The sequence below is a fragment of the Brachyhypopomus gauderio genome, chromosome 17 (genome assembly GCF_052324685.1).
Source record: "Brachyhypopomus gauderio isolate BG-103 chromosome 17, BGAUD_0.2, whole genome shotgun sequence".
Lineage (NCBI taxonomy): Eukaryota > Metazoa > Chordata > Actinopteri > Gymnotiformes > Hypopomidae > Brachyhypopomus > Brachyhypopomus gauderio.
Genome location: NC_135227.1, coordinates 13,617,221 through 13,644,510, shown reverse-complemented (window position 1 = coordinate 13,644,510; position 27,290 = coordinate 13,617,221). Strand labels below are relative to the sequence as shown.

General features: G+C 38.5%; 2 protein-coding genes across 4 annotated transcripts; both read left to right on the top strand.

Annotated features, from left to right (window-relative positions):
• The first annotated feature begins 17 nt into the window (after positions 1–17).
• On the top strand, positions 18–14,083 carry lin52 (lin-52 DREAM MuvB core complex component). Of its 3 annotated transcripts, XR_013121912.1 has the most exons (7): positions 18–123; positions 999–1,073; positions 1,392–1,429; positions 1,513–1,579; positions 1,691–1,774; positions 5,552–5,657; positions 13,577–14,083. XR_013121912.1 is itself a non-coding variant. In XM_076978782.1 (6 exons), the coding sequence occupies exons 1-6, from the start codon at positions 105–107 to the stop codon at positions 13,630–13,632; spliced, it is 339 nt and encodes a 112-aa protein (XP_076834897.1). In that variant the 5' UTR covers positions 18–104; the 3' UTR covers positions 13,633–14,073. The 3 variants fall into 3 exon arrangements, 2 of the variants coding, with proteins under 2 accessions (XP_076834897.1, XP_076834898.1); XM_076978782.1 differs by lacking the exon at positions 5,552–5,657 and having other exon boundaries at positions 13,577–14,073; XM_076978783.1 differs by lacking the exons at positions 5,552–5,657; positions 13,577–14,083 and adding an exon at positions 7,683–9,656.
• Positions 14,084–18,842: 4,759 nt separating this feature from the next.
• Positions 18,843–26,797, top strand: vsx2 (visual system homeobox 2). The gene is made up of 5 exons (XM_076979027.1): positions 18,843–19,828; positions 20,313–20,397; positions 21,936–22,059; positions 24,520–24,700; positions 25,920–26,797. Exons 1-5 carry the CDS (start codon positions 19,303–19,305, stop codon positions 26,228–26,230), a joined length of 1,227 nt encoding a protein of 408 aa, XP_076835142.1. The 5' UTR covers positions 18,843–19,302; the 3' UTR covers positions 26,231–26,797.
• Positions 26,798–27,290: the final 493 nt, after the last annotated feature.

The following is a 27,290-nucleotide window of genomic DNA, read 5'->3' as shown; positions in this document are numbered from 1 at the left end:
CCGGCAGTGTGCGTGAACGAGCATAGAAGGCGGGACGTGCTACGTCAGTCAATTAATTATTTGCGAGCCATTGGTTGGCGCACATCACGTGTGTTGCTGTCAAGATGGCGTCTCCAAATGGAGGTAAAATTTAATTCCTCTCCAGTAACAAGTTTCTCTGCCGTTTATCTGTGAACATAACGAGAGAAGTTAACGGCTTAAAATAACGTGTTTATGTACATGGTGCAATTCACTGTGTTCAGTAGGTTCGTTCGTAGCTCCAAAATAAAGCTACATTTACTTTTCAAATGGCCAGCTAGCACCTATTTTGAGTCTGTATTAGTGCTAGCTACCTACTAGCTAGCTAACCTATCGTTAGCAAAACATATTTACACACTATTTATGATTAGTTAGCTAGCTACCTACCTAGAATCGGAATTATGGTTATCAGATGTATATATTGATAACTGTTTTGTATTAGGTTATCTGTTTAGCTAGCTACCGCACTAAAATATATTCATGTTTCATAGAGATGGATATATATATCTCGTTAGCTAGTTATCTAGTAATGGCCTTAATGCCACACTAAGCACTACCTGTCTAACTAGCACCAGTTTCATTAACTGGCTTGAAGGTTTTATTTGGATTGCTGGCTTAGTAGCGACCTAGAGAAATACAATAATATATGAAATTTGGAATAAAATGAAGAAATAGAATAAAATGGAACAATTAAGTGAGTGTTGCTTAAAAATTAGACCTCGAAAAATGTAAACCCTTTATTATTGGTAGTGTTGATTTATCAATTGGTTTTAATTAACACATCCTTCCCATTTAAACTTGGTGTAACAGTGCGAGGATGAGAACATGCCATTCCTTACCTGCAGTTATTAGGATAAACATTTGTTATTGTATTTCTTTGTTTTTCCTCGAGAAACTCACTTTTTCAGCTGACAAAGAAAGTGCAGCATTCACTGACTTTAATCATTAGGATGGCACTGTTTAACAATTTCTGTCTGTAGGTGAGGACTTTGAGTCCTCTTTGCTGAGCTATGAAAAACTTGATCGAGCTTCGCCTGACTTGTGGCCAGAGCAGTGTAAGTTTCTTTTAACTTTTTTTCTTTTGATACCCCAAGTTCCCAAAAAGGGCATTGGAATTTTTCACACAGTTCTACCTGTTTGATGACATTGCTTCGCTTTCCCAGGTACTTCAAATTCTAACTAGCAGAAGGAAAAAAATGCACAGTTGCCTAGTCTGGTTATTTGAGGATATAGAATATAGATAGATAAGTTTCCCCAATTTATGAAATGTATGGTGGAGCATGTTACGGGAAATATGAGATCAAACGTGTTTTTGATCATATACTAATTGTATTCTCTGATTTTTAATTGTCATATTTGATATTTTGCAACAGTGCCAGGGGTTTCTGAATTTGCTGCCTCTTTTAAAAATGTGAGTATAATACTCATATCCTTCACTAATAATGTTAATTTGTGCAGTCAGAAGATGTGTTTATTTTTCTTGTTATTTTCTAGCCAATTACAAATTCTCCACCCAAATGGATGGCAGAATTGGAGGCAGAAGACATTGAAATGCTGAAAGGTAATATTTCCTAATGCATACTATGCTGCTTATTTTTTATATCATACATAATTTTGATTGAAGGGGTCAGTAGTTTATTATTTTGCTGTAAATCACTTTTTTTTGTCACAGAGCTTGGAAGTCTGACCACAGCTAACCTGATGGAAAAGGTTAAAGGGCTACAGAACCTAGCATATCAGCTGGGCTTGGAAGAATGTAAGTACACTATATAAACTTGGGACCAAAAAAATTTAGTGGAATTTGTCAGCAATTGTGAAGTAATCTTGGTGCTTGCAGACCAGTGCCTATTTTCACCTCTAGATGGTGCTGTTAATCTAAAAGAATCATTTGAATTGAAAGGAAAGAAGGATGGATGTTTAAGAGGTTCCTTATGGCATGCATACTGATATATAGTAAATGTTGCTACTTTCAGTATAGTGCTGTTATAGCCAGCTGTAGTCTGATTGATCTGTAGAGTCGGAAATTAAAAAAGGAACATGTTAAAGAATAGCAAATTGGATGTAGAAAAGGCATTACTTTTTGGTCTTTGAATCACTGTAATGGCCTGTTCCCTCAAACACATGTGGAAATTAAGCAGAAGACTGAAATAGATTAAAGTAATGGAAAAAGCTAAAAAGGAATAAAGTAGTTCTTTACAATGACTTGAAGAAACTATCAGAGAATGTTTTGATACATTGCACTAAGCATAATCAGGTTTTGTTCATTCTAGAGGTATTGAAACGTGACCGGTATTTGACTTCACCAACAATGGAAAAACTACTGAAAGTATATCACTAATTTATGTAAATGTCATATCTATATCTACCCCATAGTAATGAACTGGGTGATGTATGTCAGGGAAGCCACATTAATTTCCATTGCCTCCCTGTTGGGACTTTTCAATCTCAAAACAATTGGAGGAAAATGGTTTAGGCACTCTTCTGTGCACGTAGCTACTTTGCAATGTTGAGCTGCATCATCCATGTGGATGCCAGTTCCTATTATCGTGTGAATGAGAGCTCCAAGGTTTTGTTGTTATTGACACCCCCCCCCCCCCCATCCTCAATGTAGTACATTTAAAAAGTACTCTGAAAGTATAAGGGCTTTGTTTTTTACTGGGTGTAATCGCAGGTTTTTTATCCTTTCTATTAGGGGTGGGAATCGTTTACTATCTCACGATTCAATTCGATTCCGATTTTGGGGGCCACAATTCAATTCAAAAATTGATTTTCGATTCAAAACGATTTTCGATTCAAAAAACGATTTGATTTATAAAAATGTCTGCTTCAGTCTATAAAATCTGCATGATCTACTACAGTCTGCTTTGCAAGACAGAACAACAAATACAGAAAATTAAGTGTCTTTCACATTTAATTAACAAAAATTAAGTGCTTTGGTAAAATAAAATGGTTTTTGTTGTTACCAAAATTCTTGAGCTTCATTTTGCGAGCTGTCAGGGCTGGCTCGGATGCAGTTCCCCCAGCCGTCGCTAGGGGCACCAGAGTTAGCCCCAGACTAAACCGACGTAACCGTACGTTCTCAGCCAGTCTGCTTTCTCTGTGATTGCTTATCGTTTAATGGTGTCTCGCCACCTCTCTCTGTTATGCTTTCTCTTTACTTATTCGAGTATCTCATGCGTCGCTTCCTGACTCATCTCAAGTTTTCCCAATCCTGTATTTCTTCCTATCCGTTTTGCCTTTATTTTTGAGAAGGGTTTTATTTTGCTGCAGCGTTTTTTGCCAGTTACTTCTGATGGTGTCCTTGGTTTCGTTTTCGCGTTGCATTTATCCGCGCTGTTTTTTAGTTACTGTTGTTATTTTGTTTCTTCCTTCCGTCTCACGGTTGAGTGTTATTTTTCACGCGTTGTATTTTCCGCATTGGTTTTTTGTTTCGCGTAATTTTGTAATTACGTAACGCGAGACTTCACCACGACTTAGAATCGATTTTGGGACATTTAAAATCGATTCTGAATCGTAGTAAATGAGAATCGATTTTTGATATATGAATCGATTTTTTGGCACACCTCTACTTTCTATGCTTGCTCCCCCCCTTTTCTGTTAAAAAACTATAAAAGCATCTCCATACTGTGGGTTGTGTATTACAACTGTAATGACCAGCTGACCTCCAACTCTGAAATCCATTGCGACAGCTTTGCTGTATTCTGCCTTACTCCAATGCACAATGTGTGGATTAGAAACACTATTCATCACTCCAATTTTCTATAAGGACAAAGATGGGCATTTAACATCTTTTTAAATTATTCAACTTGCCTGCATTAGTAACCAGAACTAATAGTCCCTGAGAGGAAGAGTGCTTCAGACAAATTGCTTTGGCACAGTTGGTAGGAACAGGCGAGTTGTTGGTTTGGCTTTAAGATGGCACAGTTAGTAGGAACAGGTAAGTTCTTATATGTCTGTCATGAATTATTATTCTTCTCATAATGTCCATGGTCTCATTATAAGCTAGCCATGAAACTCCATGATCTCCAAAACTAGCATATCTCAGATAATGTAATCATTAAAATGTATGATGCTTTTTAAAAACTCAAAAATCAAAATTGAAAAATAAACTCATTTAGTTTGCATCTAAATGTTTTTGCATCCAGCACAGTAGTGCTGGGAGCTCACTGATGTGGTGAGAGCACAGAGGTGGCTTATGTGAGTTCAGTTCAGAGTTGTAAAATTCCTCCATAAGGCCATGATTAAAGTTGGCTCATTTAACAGGAGATTATGCCAAACATAATTTGTCATGACTTTAAGTAATTTAAGGCACATAATCATAGTATTATGATCATTGATCATTTGTGGACTTGTGATTGCGCATTTGTAAGAAATAACTTTTAAAAGAATCCAGACAAACCTCCTTTCTGTTATGTTTTAACTAAGAAGTATGTATCATATGATGTCTGTTCATGTAGGGCATTAACATCAAATCATACATTATGAAAATGTGTATAGTAATTAATAATGTACCTTGGATTAAAACGCTGTTGAAATGTTTTTGGTATTTGTATAGGAGCATTATTAAGAATATTAAGATAACGTCACATTTTGAAAGTACCAATACAGAAACAGTATTGACTAATCCTGCTAATGGTATTTGGTGATTAATTTTGCACAGAGGAAACTGGTGCATGTGTGTTTGTGCTGTAGTCTAAAGTAGGTGCATAATCTATACCAAATTTGATTTGTTTCATTGTAGTTTACCACTCAATGAACAAGGCAATTTAGTTTTGTCTTTTCAGTAGACTTAGTTTAGGCGGTGCTATACGTTATAGTCATTTATTTCACAATATGCTTTTCTTAGTATGTAATTGATATTGTCAGTACATCAAAAAATAGAAGTTACACGTTTCATTAATCGGCAGTTTTTAGAGAGCTTGTAAATAGCATACACTGAATATTTGTCTCTCTTTGTTTGTTTTGATTTTGGTGGTTTCCCCCTCTCCTATTCCGTCACATGTTTTGTTTTTATAAGCAGTGAGCCTTTTTTCATTGTGACACTTCTGCACTACTGATTTGCAAGAATTAACAAAAAAACTAAAAGGATGTGTATCATCTACCCTGAGAATTTTTTGAAAAGTTGTGATTTTATATTTGTTTCTTATTGGCCCAACGAAACACTCATCAATTCTCGCTTCATCAGATGCTTAGTCATTTGTAATTTAGCTGTCCTCTAGCAGTGGCTTATACCTTGTGCCTCTGCTTGGTGTTCATTCGCATTGCTCTGTATTAGCTCTATGCAATCATGAAAAATCCTTAAACCAATCAAATCTATATAGCTCACATTGTGATGCATATTGTTGCAAATGAAGCCTGAAAGAAATTACATTATATGTAGACCTTCCACCTGTATGAGTCCAGACACAATCACACTTACTTACTCTGGAATTGTTTGGGAAAGGCATATTTTTATTATTTAACAAAAGTTTTGACCAGGCATAGATTTATTTTTTATTTCAGCTGTTGGGTTGGGTCCATTTCCATCTTGCAGGTGTTTCTTGAGGATGTCTACCATGGTACTTTATAGATTCGAGGCTCCAGTCTTCCAGATGGAACCATTTCTGTATGGCTTGTGGTGTTCTCCCACAGCATATCAGGTGAATTTATATTCTGGCATATCCCAATCCTTTTTTCCTCATTTCAAACAAAGGATTTTTGTTGAAAGGTTCTTCACCCCCCTCTTCTCCTAAACATATATACATGTATTTAAATCTTATCTGTATGAAGGGGTTCTCTTCATATACAGTTTATGGTATACACCTCCATTAGGGCTGGTTTGAATACAACTAAACCAGAGGCTACAAAAATGTTTACTTCATTATTTGTCTTTTAGTTGTAAGTGTACTGGAAAACAGTGAAGGTGTCAGTGTTGAGTGCACCATAATACATGTCTTTTTTGTTGCATTGTGGATTATTGTTTCCTCTTTCCCAATTAGTAAGTAATCTATGGAGTGCGTGAGGACACTTTCATGTGGTGGAGAAAGTAATCCGTGTTGCCATGGTACTCTGAGTTTGGAAATCCTTAATAATAATGTTTATTATTAGTTATTATTATTCGTTTCTGAGCAGTGCTTAACACCAGCACCCTTTAAAGTAGTGGGGTTTAATTTTCCTCCTTTTCCTGGCTGTCAGGGGAAGCCTTGTAAATCTCAGCTACTTTTTCATCATGGTTCTTTCACTCTTCAGTGCCTTGAAAATGAACTGGCGAAGGGCTAGAGGAGGGTGATCAGGACAGGGGGAGAGGGTGTGGACGATTTACTGTGCCCTAGGCACGGTGGCCAATAAAGTCTTGAGCTTGTTAATGGGAATAACGTAATCGAGCAGTGAAAACTCACCCCTGAAGGCTGGAGGACACATAAGTGGCTGAAACTTTTGGAGTTGTATTTGTTTTAAGTAAAATCATTTAGTGCAGTGTGTGTATGTGTGTTTGCACTCTGGTTAGATTTTTGACAGTCTAATTTTCATAATGATATCTCAGCAAAATTTTATGGATTGAAATTCAGTGCAGTGATGAAGCAGTTTTGTTAGGTTCGCTACTCCATAAGTAAAGAGATTTATTATATTTTTACTTGAGTAGATTTGTACTGATTAACAACAGTTAGTTTGTACTGAAAAAACAACAGTATCAGTAGCCTATATTAGATGTGCATAGAAGCATGTGGCTACATTCATTTGAGTGTATGGTAGCTAGGTGTGTGCCAAAGCCCTCTCCCATGGGGAATAATCCCCCCTCCCCTCCCAGGGCCGAACGATGCCGAACAGTTGCACTCTCGGAGGAGCTGACGCGTGCCCAGGCCTCTGTCCCCCCCACCAGTCCCCATCTGCTCAGGGGCTGTGATGAATGCTGCTGTCGGGGGGCTGCCGAGCGCGGTCATCAGGACCCTCTCCTCCCTCAGGGCCAGTCAGTACACTGATAAGTGCTGTTATTGAAGGTAATTGAATGGAGAGTGGCCCTCTGGGACACACAGGCCTCAAGCAAAGCTGATGATACTACTAATGCTTGCTGTTGCAAAGGGGGTTGGCGGCGAGTCAGTGACGTAACACATTTGTGTCCCCACGACAAAACATGGCAAAGGAATTAGATTACATGAGGTGGGTCTTGGTGTTTTTTGTTTGTTTGTTTGCTTTTGTAAATATTGCATTAAAGACATTTGGTGCCAGGTTAAAACAGAATTTCTCATTTTGCTGGATTCTTATGTTACTGAGCAGTATAGGTCTTAATATCTTGCCTTTTTTATTTTTATCACAATTAATTCTTCCTTGTGTGGTGCAATTAATGTACTTTTAGCCAGTAGTGCCTTTATTCTAAAAACAATTTTTTCAAGTTGATTAAATAGGGTTGTCTTCAGATTTAGGCAAACGGAGAACGAGAAGGACATTTAGTCCTTAAAAGCTCCCTGAACCTGGTTTTGGTAATTGGCACCAGTGGCACCAGCCCCACCTTCCCTGGGCCCTTCTACCTGGAGCAAGCCTGAAGGTCACACCTGTCCGCCACTAATGGCCCCTGTGCCTGCTGCCCCCTCCCCCAGATCAATCTCTGCTCTATTAAGTGCACTGTGACGCTGAATATGATTGCACGGACACCACCCCACAGTAGTAATGGGCTTCCATCAATCCATCAGAGACACGCCGACCGCAGGGGCCAGTGCTTATGAAGTGTTGTCAGATGACGAGAAGGGCCAGGTGAACACTCTCCTCCACCAGACGCGCTCCTCGTCCCTCACTCCTCCCCCTCCTCCTCCTCGGCTTGATGGCAAATAAAGCAGCAATTTTCTGTACCAGTAGCAAATATGCAGCTATATGTATGATGTAAGCCAGGTCTGACATGACAAGAAAAGGGCGTTGTGTAATTCTTATTGCTTATCTATGATAACGTCAAAGCAAATAGTCATTAATGGCATGATAAAAATAAACAATTCTGTGCACCTATGCAGTCATATCACTTTTTTCCAGTGGCCAAATATGTAATGTTGTTGTGTGCGATCTTCGCTTAAGAAGCTTAAATCGTACAGGAGCTAGACAACACCCACACACACTCATACATTCACAGAGTGTGCACAGCTCAGCTGGCTCAGTCGTCGGGTAAACGAAACGCATCCAGCTCGCTTTCACTCCTCTGTCCTCTGTGCTGCCTCTGTCAACAGATCCAAAATGACACCTCATTTCCATAAATACATTAGGAATTCATTGGATTTTCTTTCCAAGCTAATCATAGTGTCCGTGTGAAACCTTTTAAGTTTTTTAATGAATGAATTTTGACTGATTGCCTATTAATAAGGACACCTCTTGAACAGGCATAGGCTCCGGCAGGGGTGGGGGTGAGAATGTGTGCGGACACGTGTGTGTGTGTGTGTGTGTGTGTGTGTGTGTGTGTGTGTGTGTGTGTGTGTGTGTGTGTGTGTAATGATTCGTGGTGTGGAGCAGAGATGGGAGGGGTAAGGAGCAGAGAGCTCTCGGCTGGGACATTAAGAGGAAGCAGTGGCTCCCTTGGGAAATCACTCTCCATGTCTGCATCTTAAATATCCCTGTGAAGTATCAATAAGTGGGTAATTGAATTTTGAACACAAACATGAGCGTCAGGTGTATGTGTTTCGAGGCAGGGGACAAGTGGGTGTGGGTTAATGTGTATGCGTGTGTGTCTGCGTGTGTCCTCAGTGTTCCTCCCTGGTCTCTTGAGATTCAGGCAGTGAATATGGATGTTAAATCCATTAAATAAAGATTACACCCTGTAATAGCCAAGTGGCAGTTTCAGATGCACAACAGGGGTACGACTAGTGTGTTTGACTCTTAATGAAAGCTATTGGGGCAGTCAGGTCTAAGAGGTGGTTTTCAGCCTGGTCTGGGGACTCATTTTCTTCTCAGGGTTAAAAAGGATCCATCTTGCTGCAATGAGAATCCCTCACATAGATCTCTTACACCCCATGAGAAGAAGAAGCACTGTTTGCACAGACATGTTCTGATATTGTGAAATTGTGCTTATTTAGATCCTGTTTAGATTGACATTTTTCCCTATGACGATCGGTCATAGAAAAAATTAGGACATTTTTAATATTTGGATTTTCAAAAGTAGTATCTGAAGTATCCCTGTAATGTTATGACTTCAAAATGTAACTTTAAATTGTTAATATTTGGTTAAACACTTTTCATATTGTGTTGAATATAGTTTTACTTTATGGTTACAAAATGGCAGAAGGATTGCTTGGCTCTGATTTGAATGAGCGTTTCTCATACATCAAGGAGAAAATATAGGCTCTCGGATCCACAATGTGTCATTTAACATGGACGTCAAAGGGGACAAGTTGCTGATTAACTAAGTACAGAATTAGTAATTGACCTTTCTAATCAACTAAACAAATCTCTAACTCCTGCTAATCAGTATTGATCTTCCTTTCCTGTTCGCATGTGTACGCATGTGTGTACGTGTATGGGTGTGTGCCAAAGGAAGAGGCTAGCTCACTGGACCCTCTTCATCCCCCTTTTAATCTAACCCACTCAATGCAAATCATTTCCCTTCTGCGCTGACGGGACTGGAGGATAAATGGAAATCTAATTAATGAGTGGATCAGAGGGGTGCTTTCTAGTGGCGAGGTCTCGGGGCGGCGGAGGGGGACGGGGCAGGAGGGAACCGAGCCAGACAGGCTCCCATATTGTTTTGGACAGAAAATGAGTGAGAGTTTGGATGGATACTAAAAAGCTAGGGAAGAGTTCAGCTATGATGCCGGGCCCTATTTGCAGCCTGCTCCAGAAACCACTGGCCTATTTAACAAGCTGTTGGTGGGACTATCATGGACTCAAAATGGAGATTAAGATACATGCTGACAAATGGAAAGTCTAATCTGCACTGATTATAGAATTACTCTATGATGGAAATTGCTTTATTACTCTTTTTGCTCTCTAACACTGATTAACTGTACAGATTGTTTTGTTATCATCATAATAGGCTTATAAACCTTTTATGCCGTATTTATCAATACACAGGTCTTTGTGACGACATTTCAAATAGACATGTTAAAATTAAACATGCAATATATTGCCTGATTTTAGAACTGCAGCATGTATTTTCAGAATGAAATGAACTGTTTGATTTCAGTGCACTCGTCACAAGAATCCCAGCTGAATCTTGTGCCATTTATGGATGAGGGTCTCTGTGGGTTGTAATGCTTTATCTTTTATAGCTGAGCGAAACAAATGAAATGTGTTCTTGGTCATGGCAAATAGTTACCATAATTCTACTTGGTTATTAGTCTTCAAAGTTCCTACAGTTGCTTGGAAAGCTGTGTCAGCTGGCTACATACGTATTGGACCAGATTTGTTAGGAACCCATAAGTAACAGCCTAGATAAGTGTTAAAAGTGATAAAAGCCATAAGTGTTTTCACTATATCTAGTCTTAAAAAAATATTTTAAATGTGGTAGTTGGTTGGAGCAAGATCTCCTCCAAAATTCTGCATTTGTTTTTAACATTCTCTACAGAATTTATAAATGTTATTTTGTGTCATGAAAACATTGAACTTGGTCTGTTGGTATACCACCATCATTAGTTTCACAAACCAACAACCAAATTCTCATGTATGTTTGGTGCCAGCTTTCACTGTTATGTTTCACTTAAGTGAATTTAAGTGTCTTTTTTTTTCTTTAGCAGTAATTGCAGGTCAACTTAATTTTCTTTAGTCCTTGATGGTTTTATTCACATGTAGAACCTTGCCTGACCAGCTTTGCTTCTCATATTATTTTATTTTGTGTTATTTGAATAGACAGCACCAAGAAGTTAATTAGGGTGAATCCATCATGTTTAACCCAATGATGGGCACCTCAAGGTGAAGCAACTGCTGCTAACCCCTGGCATTATTATTCCATGCCGAGAGCCTCATCTCATCGAGAGCCAATCCAGTGCATTTTTCCATTAGCCACAGTTCAAAATACTGGCTAACCCTCTACTGCAGTGCTGTTGGTCCCTGTCCTGCCCAAAAACTTACTTTAATAATTCGTGTGCATATCCTAAGTAGTCTCAACTATGCTGTGCCTTGAATAAGCATTCAGGTTCTTTAAATGTCATTGAATTTGTCTGGATTACAAATGACACTTTAAAAATAAAATATGACAAAGCACAAAGTATTAAAGACTGAGCCTCAAAATTTATTCATTCACCGATATTGGTGTTATGTAAGAAAATATTGTGTGACAAATGACTAACTGAAAAGTATTCAACACCTGTGCTGAAGCTCCAGATTTCTAAAGACAATATTGCCCTATCAGTAACACCGGCTAGCTTACAATTTGTCTCTGTTGTGACCCTTTATTTTTCTGGAGTAAAAGGCCCCCTTAATTCAAGTACCATTTGTTTGAATGTTAAGGAACCTGAAAAAGAAAAAAAAAAGTGTTCTAAGGAAATAGCTAAAGAGAGAAAGTTAAAGTCTTCATTTGTATTCCAGATGAACCTGATGACTTTTTAAAAGGAATCAATTTTTGGTATGTAACATCTATATGTACTCCTGCAAACATACAAAAGATAGGAAAAGGCTCAAAAAAATAAAATCCAAGAATTGGATATTCTTGAGTGCATCGATGGAAATGCTGCTGTCAAAATCCTGCATTGGAGCCAGAAGAGGACTTATGAGGAAAGCCACAGGAAGGCAAATGAATTCTCTGAGGGTGCTATAGAGTTCAGTGTCCGAGTCTAGATTCACAGTACACTAGTTTGTAATATCAAAAGCTTTGCATACAATGGACTTGTATAGGAGGTTGACTATAAAGTGTTTTCACCGTTGAAAAGGATTCAACAGTGGCAAAGTCCAGTCACAATGAAGTTAAGAATGTGTGAGAAGCTATTTTCAGAGGCATGTGTATGTATGTGTATAACCTACATACACGTGTATATGCATATACACTCACCGGCCACTTTATTGGGTACAACTGTCCAACTGCTCATTAACGCAAATGTCAAATCACATGGCAGCAACTCGATGCATTTACTGATCTACTGGGATTTTCACGCACAACCATCTCTAGGGTTTACAGAGAATGGTTCAAAAAAGAGAAAATATCCAGTGAGCGGCAGATTTGTGGGTGCAAATGCCTTGTTTATGCCAGAGGTCAGAGGAGAATGGCCAGACTGGTTTGAGCTGATAGAACGGCAACAGTAACTCGAATAACCAGTCGCTACAACCGAGGCATGCAGAAGAGCACCTCTGAATGCCCAACACGTCGAACCTTGAGGCAGATGGGCTACAGCAGCAGAAGACCACACCAGGTGCCACTCCTGTCAGCTAAGAACAGGAAACTGAGGCTACAATTCACACAGGCTCACCAAAATTGGACAATAGAAGATTGGAAAAACATTGCCTGGTCTGATGAGTATCGATACTGTGACATTTGGATGGTAGGGTCAGAGTTTGGCTTCAACAACATGAAAGCATGGATCCATCCTGCCTTGTATCAATGGTTTAGGCTGGTGGTGGTGCTGCAATGGTGTGGAGAATATTTTCCTGGCACACTTTGGGCCCATTAGTACCAATTGACCATTGTGTCATTGCCACAGCCTATCTGGGTATTGTTGCTGACCATGTCTATCCCTTTATGACCACAGTGTACCCATCTTCTGATGCCATAAAGCGCGAATCATATCAGACTGGTTTCTTGAACCTGACAATGAGTTCACCAGATCTCAATCCAATAAAGTACCTTTGGGATGTGGTAGAACGGGAGATTCTCATCATGGATGTGCAGCCGACAAATCTGCAACAACTGCGTGATGCTATCATGTCAATATGGACCAGAGAAACTCTAAGGAATGTTTCCAGTACCTTGTTGAATCTATGCCACGAAGGATTAAGTCAGTCCTGAAGGCAAAAGGGGGTCCAACCCAGTACTAGCAAGGTGTACCTAATCAAATGGCCAATGAGTGTAGGTGTATGTAGATTATAGCAGCAAACATGGTTTAAAATGATGTAGTTAGTGGAACAAATTTTTAAGAAAGGTGTTACATATCTATCTTGAAGGCTTGTAGATTTGCTTAAAATAAAAAAAATATTGTTTTGCTATAAAAAAAAACCTGAAATACCACCTCAAATCATTAGCTCAGACAAGCTTATCAAATGAAAGAGATTCAAGAATGTTTATTTAGCTATGTCTTCCTATACCACTAATACTCACTGACATTAAACACCTGTCCATTCTGCACAACTGCTTGGCTAAGGACATTGTTGGTGCAATTGATATCATAGGTTCTGAAATCAGAGGCTGCTCCAGCACAGTGGATCTGCACAGGGAGGCTGAGCCTCTGAATCTTGTTATTACATGAAACAAAGCACACTTCATTGATATCTCCATCAAGAATGGCTGGTTCAGCGTGCTTCCTGGATATGTGCTCTTGTTGCAAGCTACTGAACATTCTCTTTACATTTATCTCTCTTCCTAAGTGCCTGACCCTGAGAGCTAATATGGTAGTACATTGACCTTTACCCTTTCCTCTGTTTTTAAAAGTATTATGTTCACATTGTTTCTTTTTTTCCTCCACAGCCAGAGAAATGACGAGAGGGAAATTCCTCAACATCTTGGAGAGACCCAAAAAATGAAGACTGTATGTGTAACTGTTGGTGTGTGTGCTGTTCCGCTACCAGCAGAAAGTTTATAGCATGATTCTATAGCAGTGACAGAGTGAATATTTTGATTGCTTAGAATTAAGACATAAGTCAATAAATATATTGTTACAAATGCAGGTTTTGTATATATAACGTATACCAGATTCTTTTCCAGAATAAGTAGTTTTCATTAATGTCTCATGTATATTTATTTTATTTTAAGGTTATCCTCAGCATTATTTTGAATGCAACACTCATTGTTTAATAAAATTACATTATTGCTTTTTAAATTATTAAATAGAGTTGTTTGTGCCTTTGTTTTAAATGTAAAGTTACTAGCTTAGCTTCTTTAATAAAGGTAATTGGCATTAGTCAGCTACTTGGACAAAAAGTAAGAACTTGGTGTCCAGAAAGGCCAGTAAGGTTCTCATCAGGTGTTAAGTGAAGCATCCTAAATAAAGCTTGCTTAAAACATGGAGTGTTTAAGTGCCACTGTCAAAACGTTTTAATTAGGGCAATAACTTCATACCTCTACCATTCCATAGACTGACCTCATTAGCATTCTTCCTTATGTCTGGACATGCAAAAGGTTTTGACATGAGTGGGCATCCACACAAGTGCAAGGCCATCCCTTGTATTTAATGGGAATTGGAAAGTTCCAAGGCCCTCCAAAACGTTGCATAAAAATAATATTATTCATTGTCATCCCCGTTAATGAGGGTTGACATAATTACTAGAACCATTTTTACTCAAATTAGCACACTTCCAGCGATGTTGGACCAAGTGGTCCAGGGAAGAGGGAATCAGACAAGCATGCCGAACGGGTAACAAAGAATGCTTTGGCGAGTGTAATTAGGTGAGACAATGACCTGGACTGTTCTCTGCTGGAGATGTCGAAAAGGTTTGGCCATGCTTGGGGTGCGCTCACTCCTGCTCTTTCTAACTTGAAGAGGTACAGCTCTCCCCTCCTCTAATAAGCCGCTAATTGTCTTTTCCATTCACACAGACCATGGAGGCTTCTGCTACCAAACCTGCAACACCACTCTTAATCCTACTCGGCATCAGTTATATTTCTGTGCTTTTCTTCTCTTCAAATTGTGTTCAACAATGTAAGAATATGTGCTGATTATATCTTATAGCTCTGATGTGTTAATTATTGATTGTAGTTTATAGCTCTGCCTTGTTAATAGCTGACTTAATAGCTAAATTTAATGGTAAGACCTGTTTGCACTAGATATTTGTACTTGTAGATTCTAACTGACACACTTGTTGATGTTGATTATCTCACTTATTGCAGATGAAGCAATGTTAATCGACCAGTTAGCAGTCTGACACAATGCCAAGTGCCCCAGCATTCACACAATGGCTCCCGGCACTGGTAGCCGTCCATCAGCAAAGGTCTTGTCCAGACATTCTCCTTAAAGAGGGGGCATCATTCCCTGTGGGGGAGGGGTGTGTTTCCTGAAGTGGGGGGAAAACCCAGAAATCAAGGAGAAAACAAGCCAAAGCCCTGACCTCGTCAGGCCTCAGTACACCGACAAACGTCAATCCGATGTGCCCTCAGGCCTTTAATTAGCTGTCAATTAGTGCAAAATAATCAAGTCCTCGCCTAATTAAGCAATGACGGCAGGCAGCTTCCAAACACACTGTTGTAGGAGTGCCATGAGAAAACTGGAGCTAGCAAACTCATTCTGCATCAGGGGGTCATCTCACCCTTGGCAGCACACAAAGGGATGGGGGGGGGGGGCTACTCTTCGCTGAGTATTTGAATTTTTTTCCCCCCGACTCAGCACAAGATGTTTGCAGTTCAATGCTGTTCATTGGACAACACTACTGTCCGCAGCACTACACATGCCAAGTTTTAGGGCAAATTAGTTTGGTTAGTTAGGTGCTTGCCTTACCTCCATGAATTTTAAGTCTGGCTAGAGGCTACCTAGTTACATATATATATATATATATATATATATATATATATATATATATATATATATATATATATATATATATATATATATATATATATTCATATCTTTATAATGGTTCAATTTCAGACACATCTTCTCAAATGAAGACGTTTTGCCCAAAGTTGAATCTACCTGCGGTGTCATTTGACAGCTACAGTACAAAATACAGCATTAAAAACAATTCATCATTTGCAATATGACTACATGGCAAATGCAGAAAAATGTCTTGGAGGGCCCCAGTGATCTTTCATTTAGATTGCCAGACATGAGGAGATCACACTCCAGCAATCTGCGTAGGGGTTGGGCTAATGCAGCGGAGTGTTTCTGCTATAGCCCATCTCAAGCTCATTACCTTGTAGTGACCTTCCTCAAAGTTCTACTACTCAGAAAGAAAAATAGCTGTCAAGTGCTGCAAAATAAGTCAGGCTGTGATTGGTATGCATTGCGCTATTCTGTTATTTTTGCACAATTTTGCAGCAATCAGAATTTGCATTCATGTCATGGAAAGGCATTTTGATCTGACTTCATAGTTATAGTCTCCAAGACTGGCGCAGTTATGAAATGAGCCTTGTAATTAATTTCCGTTTTTCCAAAGCTACAGTTAACCTGCCATGTGCTGAAATGGCAGATGGTCTAAAAATAAAATGTTCTAATGCACTACTTTATGTGAGTTCTGACAAGCGAGGTAGAATGCTCCCAGCAAAATAAACAAATTTTGCAACAGCTGTTTGCTTTTTAATCTGCGAACCATCAGATCTAGCCTTTGATAGGCCATCCGATACACGAATGGCTGAACTAAATCTTTCCTTAATCTGCAGCTTTATTAGTCTGTCCTGTTGTGCATGTAAATTAGGAGGCAGTCATTTTCGTATGTAGGTGGTGTATTAACAGCTGTAGCGGAAGAGGGGTCCCAGCTCTCCCCCCCACACACTTACAATAAACAACAAAGACTGGAGCATATTAGATAGAAGCTGGTAGCTAAGAGAGTGCAGGAAGCCACCACCATAATTGACGGTCTGCTCTGACAGAGAGACAGTGGGTTAAGTGAATAGATGGGTTTATCTCGATTGGGTGATGCGTCATTAGCATATCATGATAACATTGATTTCTTCATTAATGTAATGAAATTTCCACTTAATGGCTTCTAATTAGTTTCAACTGGTGCCCGTGTAATTGCAAGAGTAATATTTCGTACATTCTTAATCAGTGGCGCAAAGTCTCAATGCTTAGTATAAAATCTATGATGCTCGAGAATACAGTTCGAGAAGTTTTTTCGACGTGACGACATGTAATTGCACCTGAACATTTCACGTTGGCCTAACATCTTTCAACGCTTCTTTACTGAAACGTAAGGTATTCGAGAAATAGCCGACATAAAAAAGTAATTGTACGTTATATGTTTACTGAATTGATGCGTATGGTTACAATTATGCGGTTTCCTTTAAGAATGTCTGTAGAATTTGAGGACCATCTCCATTAATTGCTGTGAAGTCATCCCAGTAAAGAATTTGCCTGGTGTGGTAATCAAAGAATGCCCGTACGGTCACAAATCACGTAGCTATTCGATATTTTTTCTTTCTTTAAGATGATAAAGTCCTGCAGTTTAAACGGGATTACAGTGCCTATCACTTCACTAATAACCCCGCCGATGTGCGCACTGATACATCAACCCCATAAGTGGTCCTTGTTCCTCATTACGACTAGCAGCAGATACAAATGTTATGAAGGATGTCCAGTGTTGGCTTCACAGGCGGAGCTGAAATGAGGCGGAAACGCGTCCCAGTCGCACTCTCGTGGGACTACTCCGTTTGGATCCTTCCGCTTGGCTTTGTCGGAGCCACGCGTCTGACATTCTGCTGGTGTCATATGAATCATGACATTTATTTATGCATTAGCACATGGCACTTTGAAAAGATTGGTGTTATCTCTGTACCCATCAACGCCTCACTGCTCATTTCCATAAATTATCTCACAGTAATTATCTGTCCAGATGTCCAAATTGTGACACAAATGATCTCCAAACGAGTAAAATCCACTGTAATAGTAATAGCTGATTAGAACGTATATTTAAAATAATAATAATAATAATAATTAGGATATAACCTAATTTCGCGTTGATTCAAACAAGTGTGTGAAGGTCAGTGACTTGCACAAAGCACTCACGCCCATCTCTATGACTGAAGAGAAGAGTGGGAATTTTGTTGATATAGATAAAACATTTTGGGTATAACATACCACATTATATCAAACTGCACTTTAAGATCTGAATCATTCGATTATTATACTGTACTTGTGGCCTCTTGGTGATATATGCATTTTATGGAACATCCTACTACCTAAACAATACGGTTTAGGTAGACTATGCAGTAATTTCATAGATTACATGTTCCGTTCTTGCTTGCCTTGCTGTTGGATATGGTGGACTTTAAAAGTAATAAAACGAGTGCTCTGTGATTACTTAAAGTCAGTTTGATATTCAAATCCTGGTAATCTATCTAAAAAACGAGTTTAAACCGAAAAAAATGTTAGCCAACTGTTGACGTAATCACTAAACCGGTGATACAGATGCGGGTAACGCGTATGGTGAGATAAGAGCATCTGGTTGTATTGATTTTTACTACGCCCTGTCATTTTAGTTTGAATGTAGTCATTTAATCCAAAACGTTTAAAGCTTTATATCTGTCATAATAGCTTTGACAATTACTACAGTGAGATTTAGCAAAGAAAAAAAAAGAAATCGAAATTTGAGCTCGTTTCATAAAATAATTCGCTAGTATAGGTTGATCCTAATGAAAGTCTTAAATTCGGATGGATTCATTTGCGTCATTGACCAAAAATAATGCAGCAAAATACAATCCTGCATTCAACTACATTATTCAGGAATGTGTTGTTTCTTGTTAAGTCACTTGGACATTGTCGTTTCGCTGCATAAACATGGCTCGGTGTCACTTGCTGCGTATCAAACGGTGGCTGTCCCTGTATATTTGATCATAATAAAGTAGGATTTCTTCTCGATGATTCTGTGGCGACACATCTTATGCAAGCTGTTGTTTTCATATACGCATCAGGGTACTATTTGTTTTATTGTCTGATCCAGCATAATTTGACTACTTCTGTTATCTTTTTTTAAGAGCTTAATCTTTCCGTATTGGCTAACTAGGCTAATGTCGTTTGCTGACGCCGAGATTAAGTTAACCGAATGGGTTAGAACGTCCAGCTGCCGCTTTAAGTGAAGGATCCTCCAATTTTTTAATTCACTTCGGTAAATCAGAGATCAATTATCAAAATCAGTTCGGTTTAGGTCGTGACAGATTAACTGTGGATTGTACTTAACCTAAATAAATAGATTCCTAATAGTTGATTTTTTCCAGATGTGACACTGGACAATAGAGAGGCAACCGACTGTATTATTATTATTATTATTATTATTATTATAGTAGTAGTAGTAGTAGTAGTAGTAGTAGTGGTAGTAGTAGTAGTAGTAATAGTATTATGCTGAGAGGCTAATGAATGTATGTTGTCATATAGATGACAACCGGCCTGCACGATATTGCAAATGTTTTGGTGGAGCTTACCTTAGAATTATATTTAAATGAACATAGTACATAAAATGCTTGTTAAGCATGGAAGCCCTGATCCTACGGTATTCTGAATGTCTTGCTCGCAGCTGATTGGCTACTGAGTTTTGGCCCTTGCTGGGATGGACCTGTTGGATAAAAGGAGAATTTCTAGGGGGATCATGCGTATTGCACTGTGGATTCCTGTGCACAAGGGACCGAATAGCCGAAGTGAGGATATTCTCAAAGGCACCATGACAGGAAAGGAAGGGGCCGTGTTGTCGGAAAGTTTGAACAAATCAAAATCAGTTTGTGGAGGTGAAAATGGAGTGAATAACAACCAACATTTATCAAAGAGTATTACATCACATCCACCCCGATGCACGGGTTTCGGCATCCAGGAGATTTTGGGTCTAAATAAAGAACCGTCTTCGGCCCCACGGAGCACACTGGAACCAATCCCTCCGGGAGCGCACCTGCTAGCGGCCAGGTCGATGCTCGGTCCCGCTGGTGTTGGGGTCGGGATGGGATTAATTGGCCCAGGAGGTATTCCTTCGTTCTACAGCCAACCAGCATTTCTGGAGGTCCTGTCAGACGCGCAGAATGTCCACTTGCAACCCCTCAGCAAGACCGTGGGGCCGTTGGAGACCAGCCAATCCGCCAGTTCAGGTACGAGGTTCATATTTCTAGGCCTTCTTATAGATTATTTTATTAATGGTAGGCGGAATGCCACCGTTTCCTATCTGTTAAACACTGTTTATATAAGATGGATAATACAATGTATGATGTCAATTGCTTAATGACAACTGTAATAGTATATATGCTGGATAAAAATATTGTTTTTATATTGTTATAACATTAGTATTAGTCGTAGCAGTACGACATCATCATTATAGCAATTATAGCAATTATTATTAACAGCCATAATGAAAACATTAATCTTGTTTTATATGAAATAAGTAGCCCATGATCATTTGCTAATTGAAAAAAATCGGCATGAGTAGGCTACAATATTATTAAAATAGCAACCTCCATATATTAAACATAGAGCCATTAAATACTTGAATTCATTTTAACGCGTTCAATAAAAAAGGTGATTGTTCTGAAGCGTCTTTATTTGTCTTGACGGCAAACATATCTCTTGTTTTTACAGATTCAGAGGATGTTTCTTCGAGTGAACGAAAAACATCAAAGTCTTCGATGGGACAAAGCAAAAAGCGGAAGAAGAGGCGACACAGGTAATTTTGTAGAGCTTTAATAATTTGCAGTAGTGAAATAATATCTATTACATATACATCACGGCTAGATCTGTTCACATATGGGGGATAGGGGTGTTTTGTTTAAACATTCGCAATTGCGGTATGGATCTAGATAAATAACAGTTGTATGTTAAATAACAGCTAACAATGCAAACTTTGGATTATAAAGTGATCTCTGATCTCTCTCAACAAACTTTGCTCATTGGAATCAGAATCAGAATCAGAAAAAGTTTTAATGCCATTGTCAATGAACAGGGTTATTAGATTAGATAGTAAATAGTAGGCCTGAAAGTTTTAAAACCGAAGTGATATAGTAGTGGTAGTAGTGGTTGTAGTAGTAGTAGTAGTAATAATAATAATAATAATAACAATAACAATAACAATAATAACAATAATAATAATAATAATACAATTGGTACAATTGCTACAATTGGTAGTAATTGTTGCTTCTACAATTAAAATGTATGAACACACTATTAGTTATGTTTATTATATCGTTCTATATTTGTTTAAATAACAGTTATTATTATTATTATTATTATTATTATTATTATTATTATTATTATTATTATTATTATTATTATTATTAAAGGTGCTTCGACGCAGTTATTGCCGCAGCAGTATTCATTTACTTTTGGTGCACTGATGTTCCACACGTTATCAGCTTTCTGAAGACTGTCCATAGCTTTGTGAGCAAAATCCGAAGTCCGAATGTAGGCCTTTTCAGTTATTAACCAATATTTTATATGGAAAAGAAATTTAAATAAAATACATGTATTTGTTGGCTAGTGAGAGTCCACACACAGTGCTGTATGTGGCATTATTATGTAAGAACGGACGGTCTTTATCAGTATAACGCACGAGAGAACAACGGTGGTGTCAAGGTTTCGGTGATTTTAGAAAATTCGCACTTTGCAAAGGATTATTGAAAGAGGCTTCATCTGCTTTGATCAGGCTTCAAGTGAATAGTAAAGTGCATCTATATAACTCTCTGTATGAGATTGCAAAATATGGTCAAATCAAGATTCTGTTTACGTACGGCGGTACCAAAAATAAACCGAAGACGTCCAAGATAAACTAAAGGTGATGAACAACGCAGCGTAAACATGCGTTGTTGCCTGTTGCATATCCTAGTATTTAATTTTGCGCTCAGTACATACAGACAAATTTTGCCACATAGAGAAGGAGGCCTATCGTATTGAACTGTGACGAAGGTGTCAGTGCTGTTTAGAAATTAAATATTTCTCATCTAATTACAGGATTTTACAGTTCGTTTAGGTCTATGTCAGCATACATGTCGAGAAGTACACCTGTAAATCGGTTACATTATATGTCCTATAATAAAGTACGCGCTCTTTGCAGCACATTCACCAATTAAATTGCCTGCAATGTGTTGTTTACTTCGTTTATTCTGTGAACCAATTTATTTACTTTTATTATTCTGATACCAATTGTTTAGGAACTACAACCAGATGTTTTGATTATTTGCTACGTTAACGGTATATTCTTTTTTACAGAACTATATTTACATCTTACCAGCTCGAGGAACTGGAGAAAGCTTTCAATGAAGCTCACTATCCTGATGTATATGCAAGAGAGATGCTAGCAATGAAGACTGAATTACCTGAGGACAGAATACAGGTATTTATGTGTGAACATTTTAGCACGAAGGTTATTCAATTATCATTCATTTTAAGGCACTTAAAATTACCCGGGAAAAAATATTTTTGAGAATTACTTTTTGCACATTATATTGTTTCGTTTTAAACCTTTTTGCTGTTTGTTCAGGTGCAGATAAACAAATTACGATTTTAAAAAACATTTTATTACAGTTTCCCGCTTTGACTGTGTTAACTGCATATGCCTATACATTACATTTACATTTAGACAGTTGACGGTCTATTCAGAAAAGTATCTAAATAGATTAGGGTCCATAGTATTATTTAACAGATATTGACAGAAACGAAAGTTGGTGCTGAAAACTAGGCTGATGAAGTACACTGTGAAGCAATGACATAAAATGCAACACAATTATTGTATACTAGACACGGTATTTCAGGTGCAAATAGCCTTTATAAAATCTTTCCATAAGTGGATTCAAGTATTGTATTGAAATGAAACATTTCTCATTTAATTCCAGGACCTTTACAATTCCTGTTTTTGTTTTCTGTCTGGTTTGGGGATACAGCAACTGTTTATTTTGAATCCATCTGGAATTAAACACTTAGGCGTTAATTGAAAACTCTGTTTTTATGCATTAAGCATTTATTTATTTATCTATTTTTTACAGAACGACATCTTTTTGAGAGAACACCTGGTCTAGTTTTGTTTAAGATTACCGTCGTGATTGCTTTTATTAGGCTATAGTCTACTAAACTCGGTTGCATATTGTTAAATTCACAAATTTAAACTCCGGGCAATTAACCGGCTATTATACAGCAAACTAGACTTTTAAAGCGTGTATATGTGTAAACGTAGGCCATTTTATTTATTACTACTTTTACCTATTGTAAATGCCTCTCAACAGTTATTTCGGTCTACGGTTGGGTTAAACTGTTGTCAGTTGGACGCGGTTTAGTCTGATGTGTAACTGCTGATATAATGTCAGGGTGTTTACTATGTTACTGGTGTCTATCCCCGTGTTCAACTGAGTGATAAACCAAGATACGCAGCATATCTGAATCGCTTTAGATCGCTTCTCTTGACTTTGGTTTTAGCCTATCTTGTAGGGCTGTATCGATCAACAGATAATGTCCTGGTCTCTTTAAAGCAAGCTCCCCAGCCCAGCTTGCCATTTGGACAGATAATTTCTCATCAGCCTCAGTTGAATGTGAAACAATTTGCTCTCGGAGCGAGGCGCTAACGACCTAATCAAGCAATCAAGGCGCAAGAAGATTGCGGTGTGACCTGAACCATCCATCTGCTGCCGCGCCTTTTAATTTCGTTCTCATTATGGGTCCTCCCGATGCATAAATAATAAGGAAATAAATAAATAAGCGTATTCCAGTCCTAAGTAAAATTAACATCTAATTTTCTCATCTAGTGTAATTAGTTAAATCAGACGAGCCTGCCGAGTTCCAAGGGGAGGCATGGCTCGAGATGCGGGGAGTTCAAATGAAATAACTACATTGAATTTATTAGCACGGGTCAATGGCAGTGCTCCCCTGGGCCCTGCTCGTTTAATTTCCCGTGATATTTGCCCGCCTGTCCACCATCGATTGGGCCTGAAATTAACTTATTTTTCAATCAGCCACAGCGTGCCCTAGGGGTCGCTTCTCCTCACTGTCTCCACCCGCTTTTCTTTAGAGAGACCGATAACCAATTTCTCTTGGAAAAAAATCTTGCATGAAATGAGGGCCATCATCGGTAGTACCCGGAAAAAAGATTTGAAAATGGTTTTGATAATTTCTTATCCAATATATGGGCACCGTATAGTTTGTCCCACCCCTCCTATCCCGTAGGCCGTGCTACTGGCTACGATTAGGAAAGGGCAAGTGGTGGTTAAACACTTACGCCGCGATATCAATTTGAACCCACTCAGCGTGTTGACATATAAACTCAGGCCTTCGGCCATAGGAAGTGGTGTAACAATCTTGGCAGTTTCCCAAAAACAAACAACACAAAACAAACAACAACAAAAACCATCTACACACGACCGTTCGCACTTAGTAGGTTTTATTTTAGAGGTTGTAGCATCTTTCCAAGTAGCAAAGGAAGTGAAAATATATATAAAAGGTAGGGATTGCTTTTTGCTCATAAAACAGTTCCACTGAGTGTTATTTTACAGATCTTGTTACAGTAGTCCTAGAGTTGGTGTAAAACTATGCATGGCAGTGTTTTATGAGAGAGGTAGTGTGGGTATCATTCATTTTTTAAATTTTTCATCAGGATATTAATCACTGCTTGTTTGCTAAAAAAGAAATCACAATGTGAAATCAGATGAGTGATTTTTGTCAGTAAGGCATATTATTGACTTACAGCAGCCTATTAGACCGTGAGTTAAGGTGGAAAATTACAGAACCGTTCTTGTGGACATGGTGAGCTATGAGGTCTCATGTATTAGCCTAATGATGAGGTATCGGTGGTTTGACCCATCTGCAGGTGTGGTTCCAGAACCGCAGAGCCAAGTGGCGAAAGCGTGAGAAGTGTTGGGGACGTAGCAGCGTGATGGCGGAGTACGGCCTGTACGGGGCCATGGTCCGCCACTCCATCCCCCTGCCTGAGTCCATCCTGAAGTCTGCCAAGGACGGCATCATGGACTCCTGTGCCCCCTGGCTTCTGGGTACGGACAAAGAATCTCTTTAATGAAGATGCAAATGATGAAAGACTAACCATACAGTTTTAAGAAGATTTAAATATTTCTGCTTCTGAAATGTATTTTGAAAAGCACATATGCTTCTTCAAAATTAACTCTAATTGGGGGAAAAGCAGAGATTAAGGCATTTTGTATCTCATAACAAAGTACAGCAGACAGAATTTGTACACTACACTAGGGTTTCTAAGTGTATGATGCAAAGGTTTTGGATATTTATTTATTTAGCATTACACAATGTAATATGTATTGACAAATGTAATATTTTCATATCTTTTGTGGTCCTGTTGTACACTTACTTACTGGCTCAAAGTTATGAGATCCTTACTGACTAAATGATCCACACCACTTGAAATTATACATGACTTTTAAATTCATCAGTATTAGAAAAGTATGAGTAAAAGATTTGTGAGTATACTGAGCACATCAGTACTGTATCACTAGTTCAGTATTAAGGTCATTAGTTCTTGTAAAGTGTGAAGACCACTCTTGTCTATTCACTTTACTAGTGACAGAGCTGTGGAGATTTCTCTAATTTGCAGAGGTTTAAAATATTTTAAAAACAGAATGCTGTGTTGCAACTCAACATTGAACCAGATATTGTAGTAGGTAGCTCAGTTTCTTTTGAGGACTGCTATACCTAAAGACTTTGATTCATTATACTAAGTTAGTTTGAAGTCATCCAAATGATCTAAAACTAAAAAACAGAATTAAATGGTGCAGTTTAGTAGTTTATAAATAAAGCATATTTGCCAGTAATCTTAATAATTCAAAAAAATGTAATATCTAAATTCAAGTGAGTTTTTGTGTTTTTTGTCTTTCATGAACCCCAACTCCAGGTTCTAGTAAATTTAGGCCTGTAATTCCACTGGTGCAGACATAATTAGAGCTAAATATTCATATTTCATATTTTACTTTTGTTGTGATTTCTTCATTCTTTTGGACTGAAAGTCATTTGTAGTGACTGTACTATATTCATAAAGCTATTCTGCTTGTGCTCCCTAATGTATTGCTAACATTATTTCAAGACAGCTGGGCAATTTTCATATATGAATTCCCCCCACACACACTTCAGGAGGAGGAATTCACTGTAGTTTAACCTGTCAAGTCTCTTGCTGTTTATCCACCTCAAGGTATCTTTACAATTCTCAATGCTTCTCTAAATTAGAAACACCACTGGTGTTTGCAGGGATGCACAAAAAGTCCCTGGAGGCAGTGTCGGGCGGGTCAAGTGGGAAGCCAGACGTCACTCAGCAGCATCAGCCAACCAACCTGAAGGGCGACGAGGGAGAGGCAGAGGAGAGGCAGAGCGACTCGCCCATGTCCAAAGAGGAACTGAGGGAGAACAGTATTGCTGCCCTCAGGGCCAAAGCACAGGATTACAGCGCCAAAGTTCTGGGGACAGTGCCGTGTGAGAGACTTGAACGCCAACCAGAGGCCACAGGGACAGAGAAGTCCAGTGAACAGCCAGACTCCCATGAAGAGGAGAAGAGCTCTTAGACATGTGCTTAAAGCTTTTGTTCACACGTCATGGTGCTCCGAGTCCCCTTCCAAACAATCCCATGCTACCTTCACATAAATCTGTACACAAGCATTTGTCTTGGTCCTCACAGCACCTCACCAGTTATGTCTTTTTCTGACACTTAGATTGGAGATATTGAAAATGTTACAGCTATTTTGACTGATAGTGTCTTACATCTCCAATATAGACAAGGCATGGTATTCCACTGTTTACTTTCATGAAGATGTACTTCCCACCAAGTGTCCTATATTACTGTATGCTAGTATGGGAAGACTATTAGCAAACAAGATAGATTTGACGGTTTCAACAGTGGGTTCATAAGCACTTGAACCATAGTGACATTAATGACATATCTTACCACAATGCTGACAGAATGTCTTATTGTTACTTTAAAAGGACGATTGTAAGCAGTCTAACAAGGTTTGGTACATTTCATCTTATGTTTGTACAATATCCCATTTAAAAGCACTATGCTGTGTACCTTTGTTGGTTTAAAAATTGTATTAGAATGTAATGCTGTATATAATGTAAATAAACATAGCTTGCTACAGTATTGTTTGAACAATACTTTAATGTCCTGTAGTCTTATGTGTTTTTTGTTGTGTACAATGTAAGATGTTCATATTATTAAAAAAATGTCTGAAGGATTGACCTGTGCTTTTACATTTTTTAACTGTGAACAAATGAAAGATGGTCATTCAAAGCATTTTAGATAATCCTGTAGGATAGGAAAGACATCAGACGTTTTCCAAACCATACTGAGTGGATTTTTAATTAACTGGAATTTGAATGATCTTGGATCCTTTTCTAATTCAGTTGTGTGTCTATAACAAATAACAATGTGTAGAATGTATATGAAACCATTTGGCCTATTGGTGGCTTTTTCAATGTCTCACACCATCAGTGCATTTTTCTGACAAGCTCTGTGTCAGCGACTGTAATCCACCATGGATGAGAGGCCTCAATCTGGCCAGATTAAACAAACAGACATAAGGGACATAACAGACATAAGGGAGACAGCACAAAAGTCCCAAATAT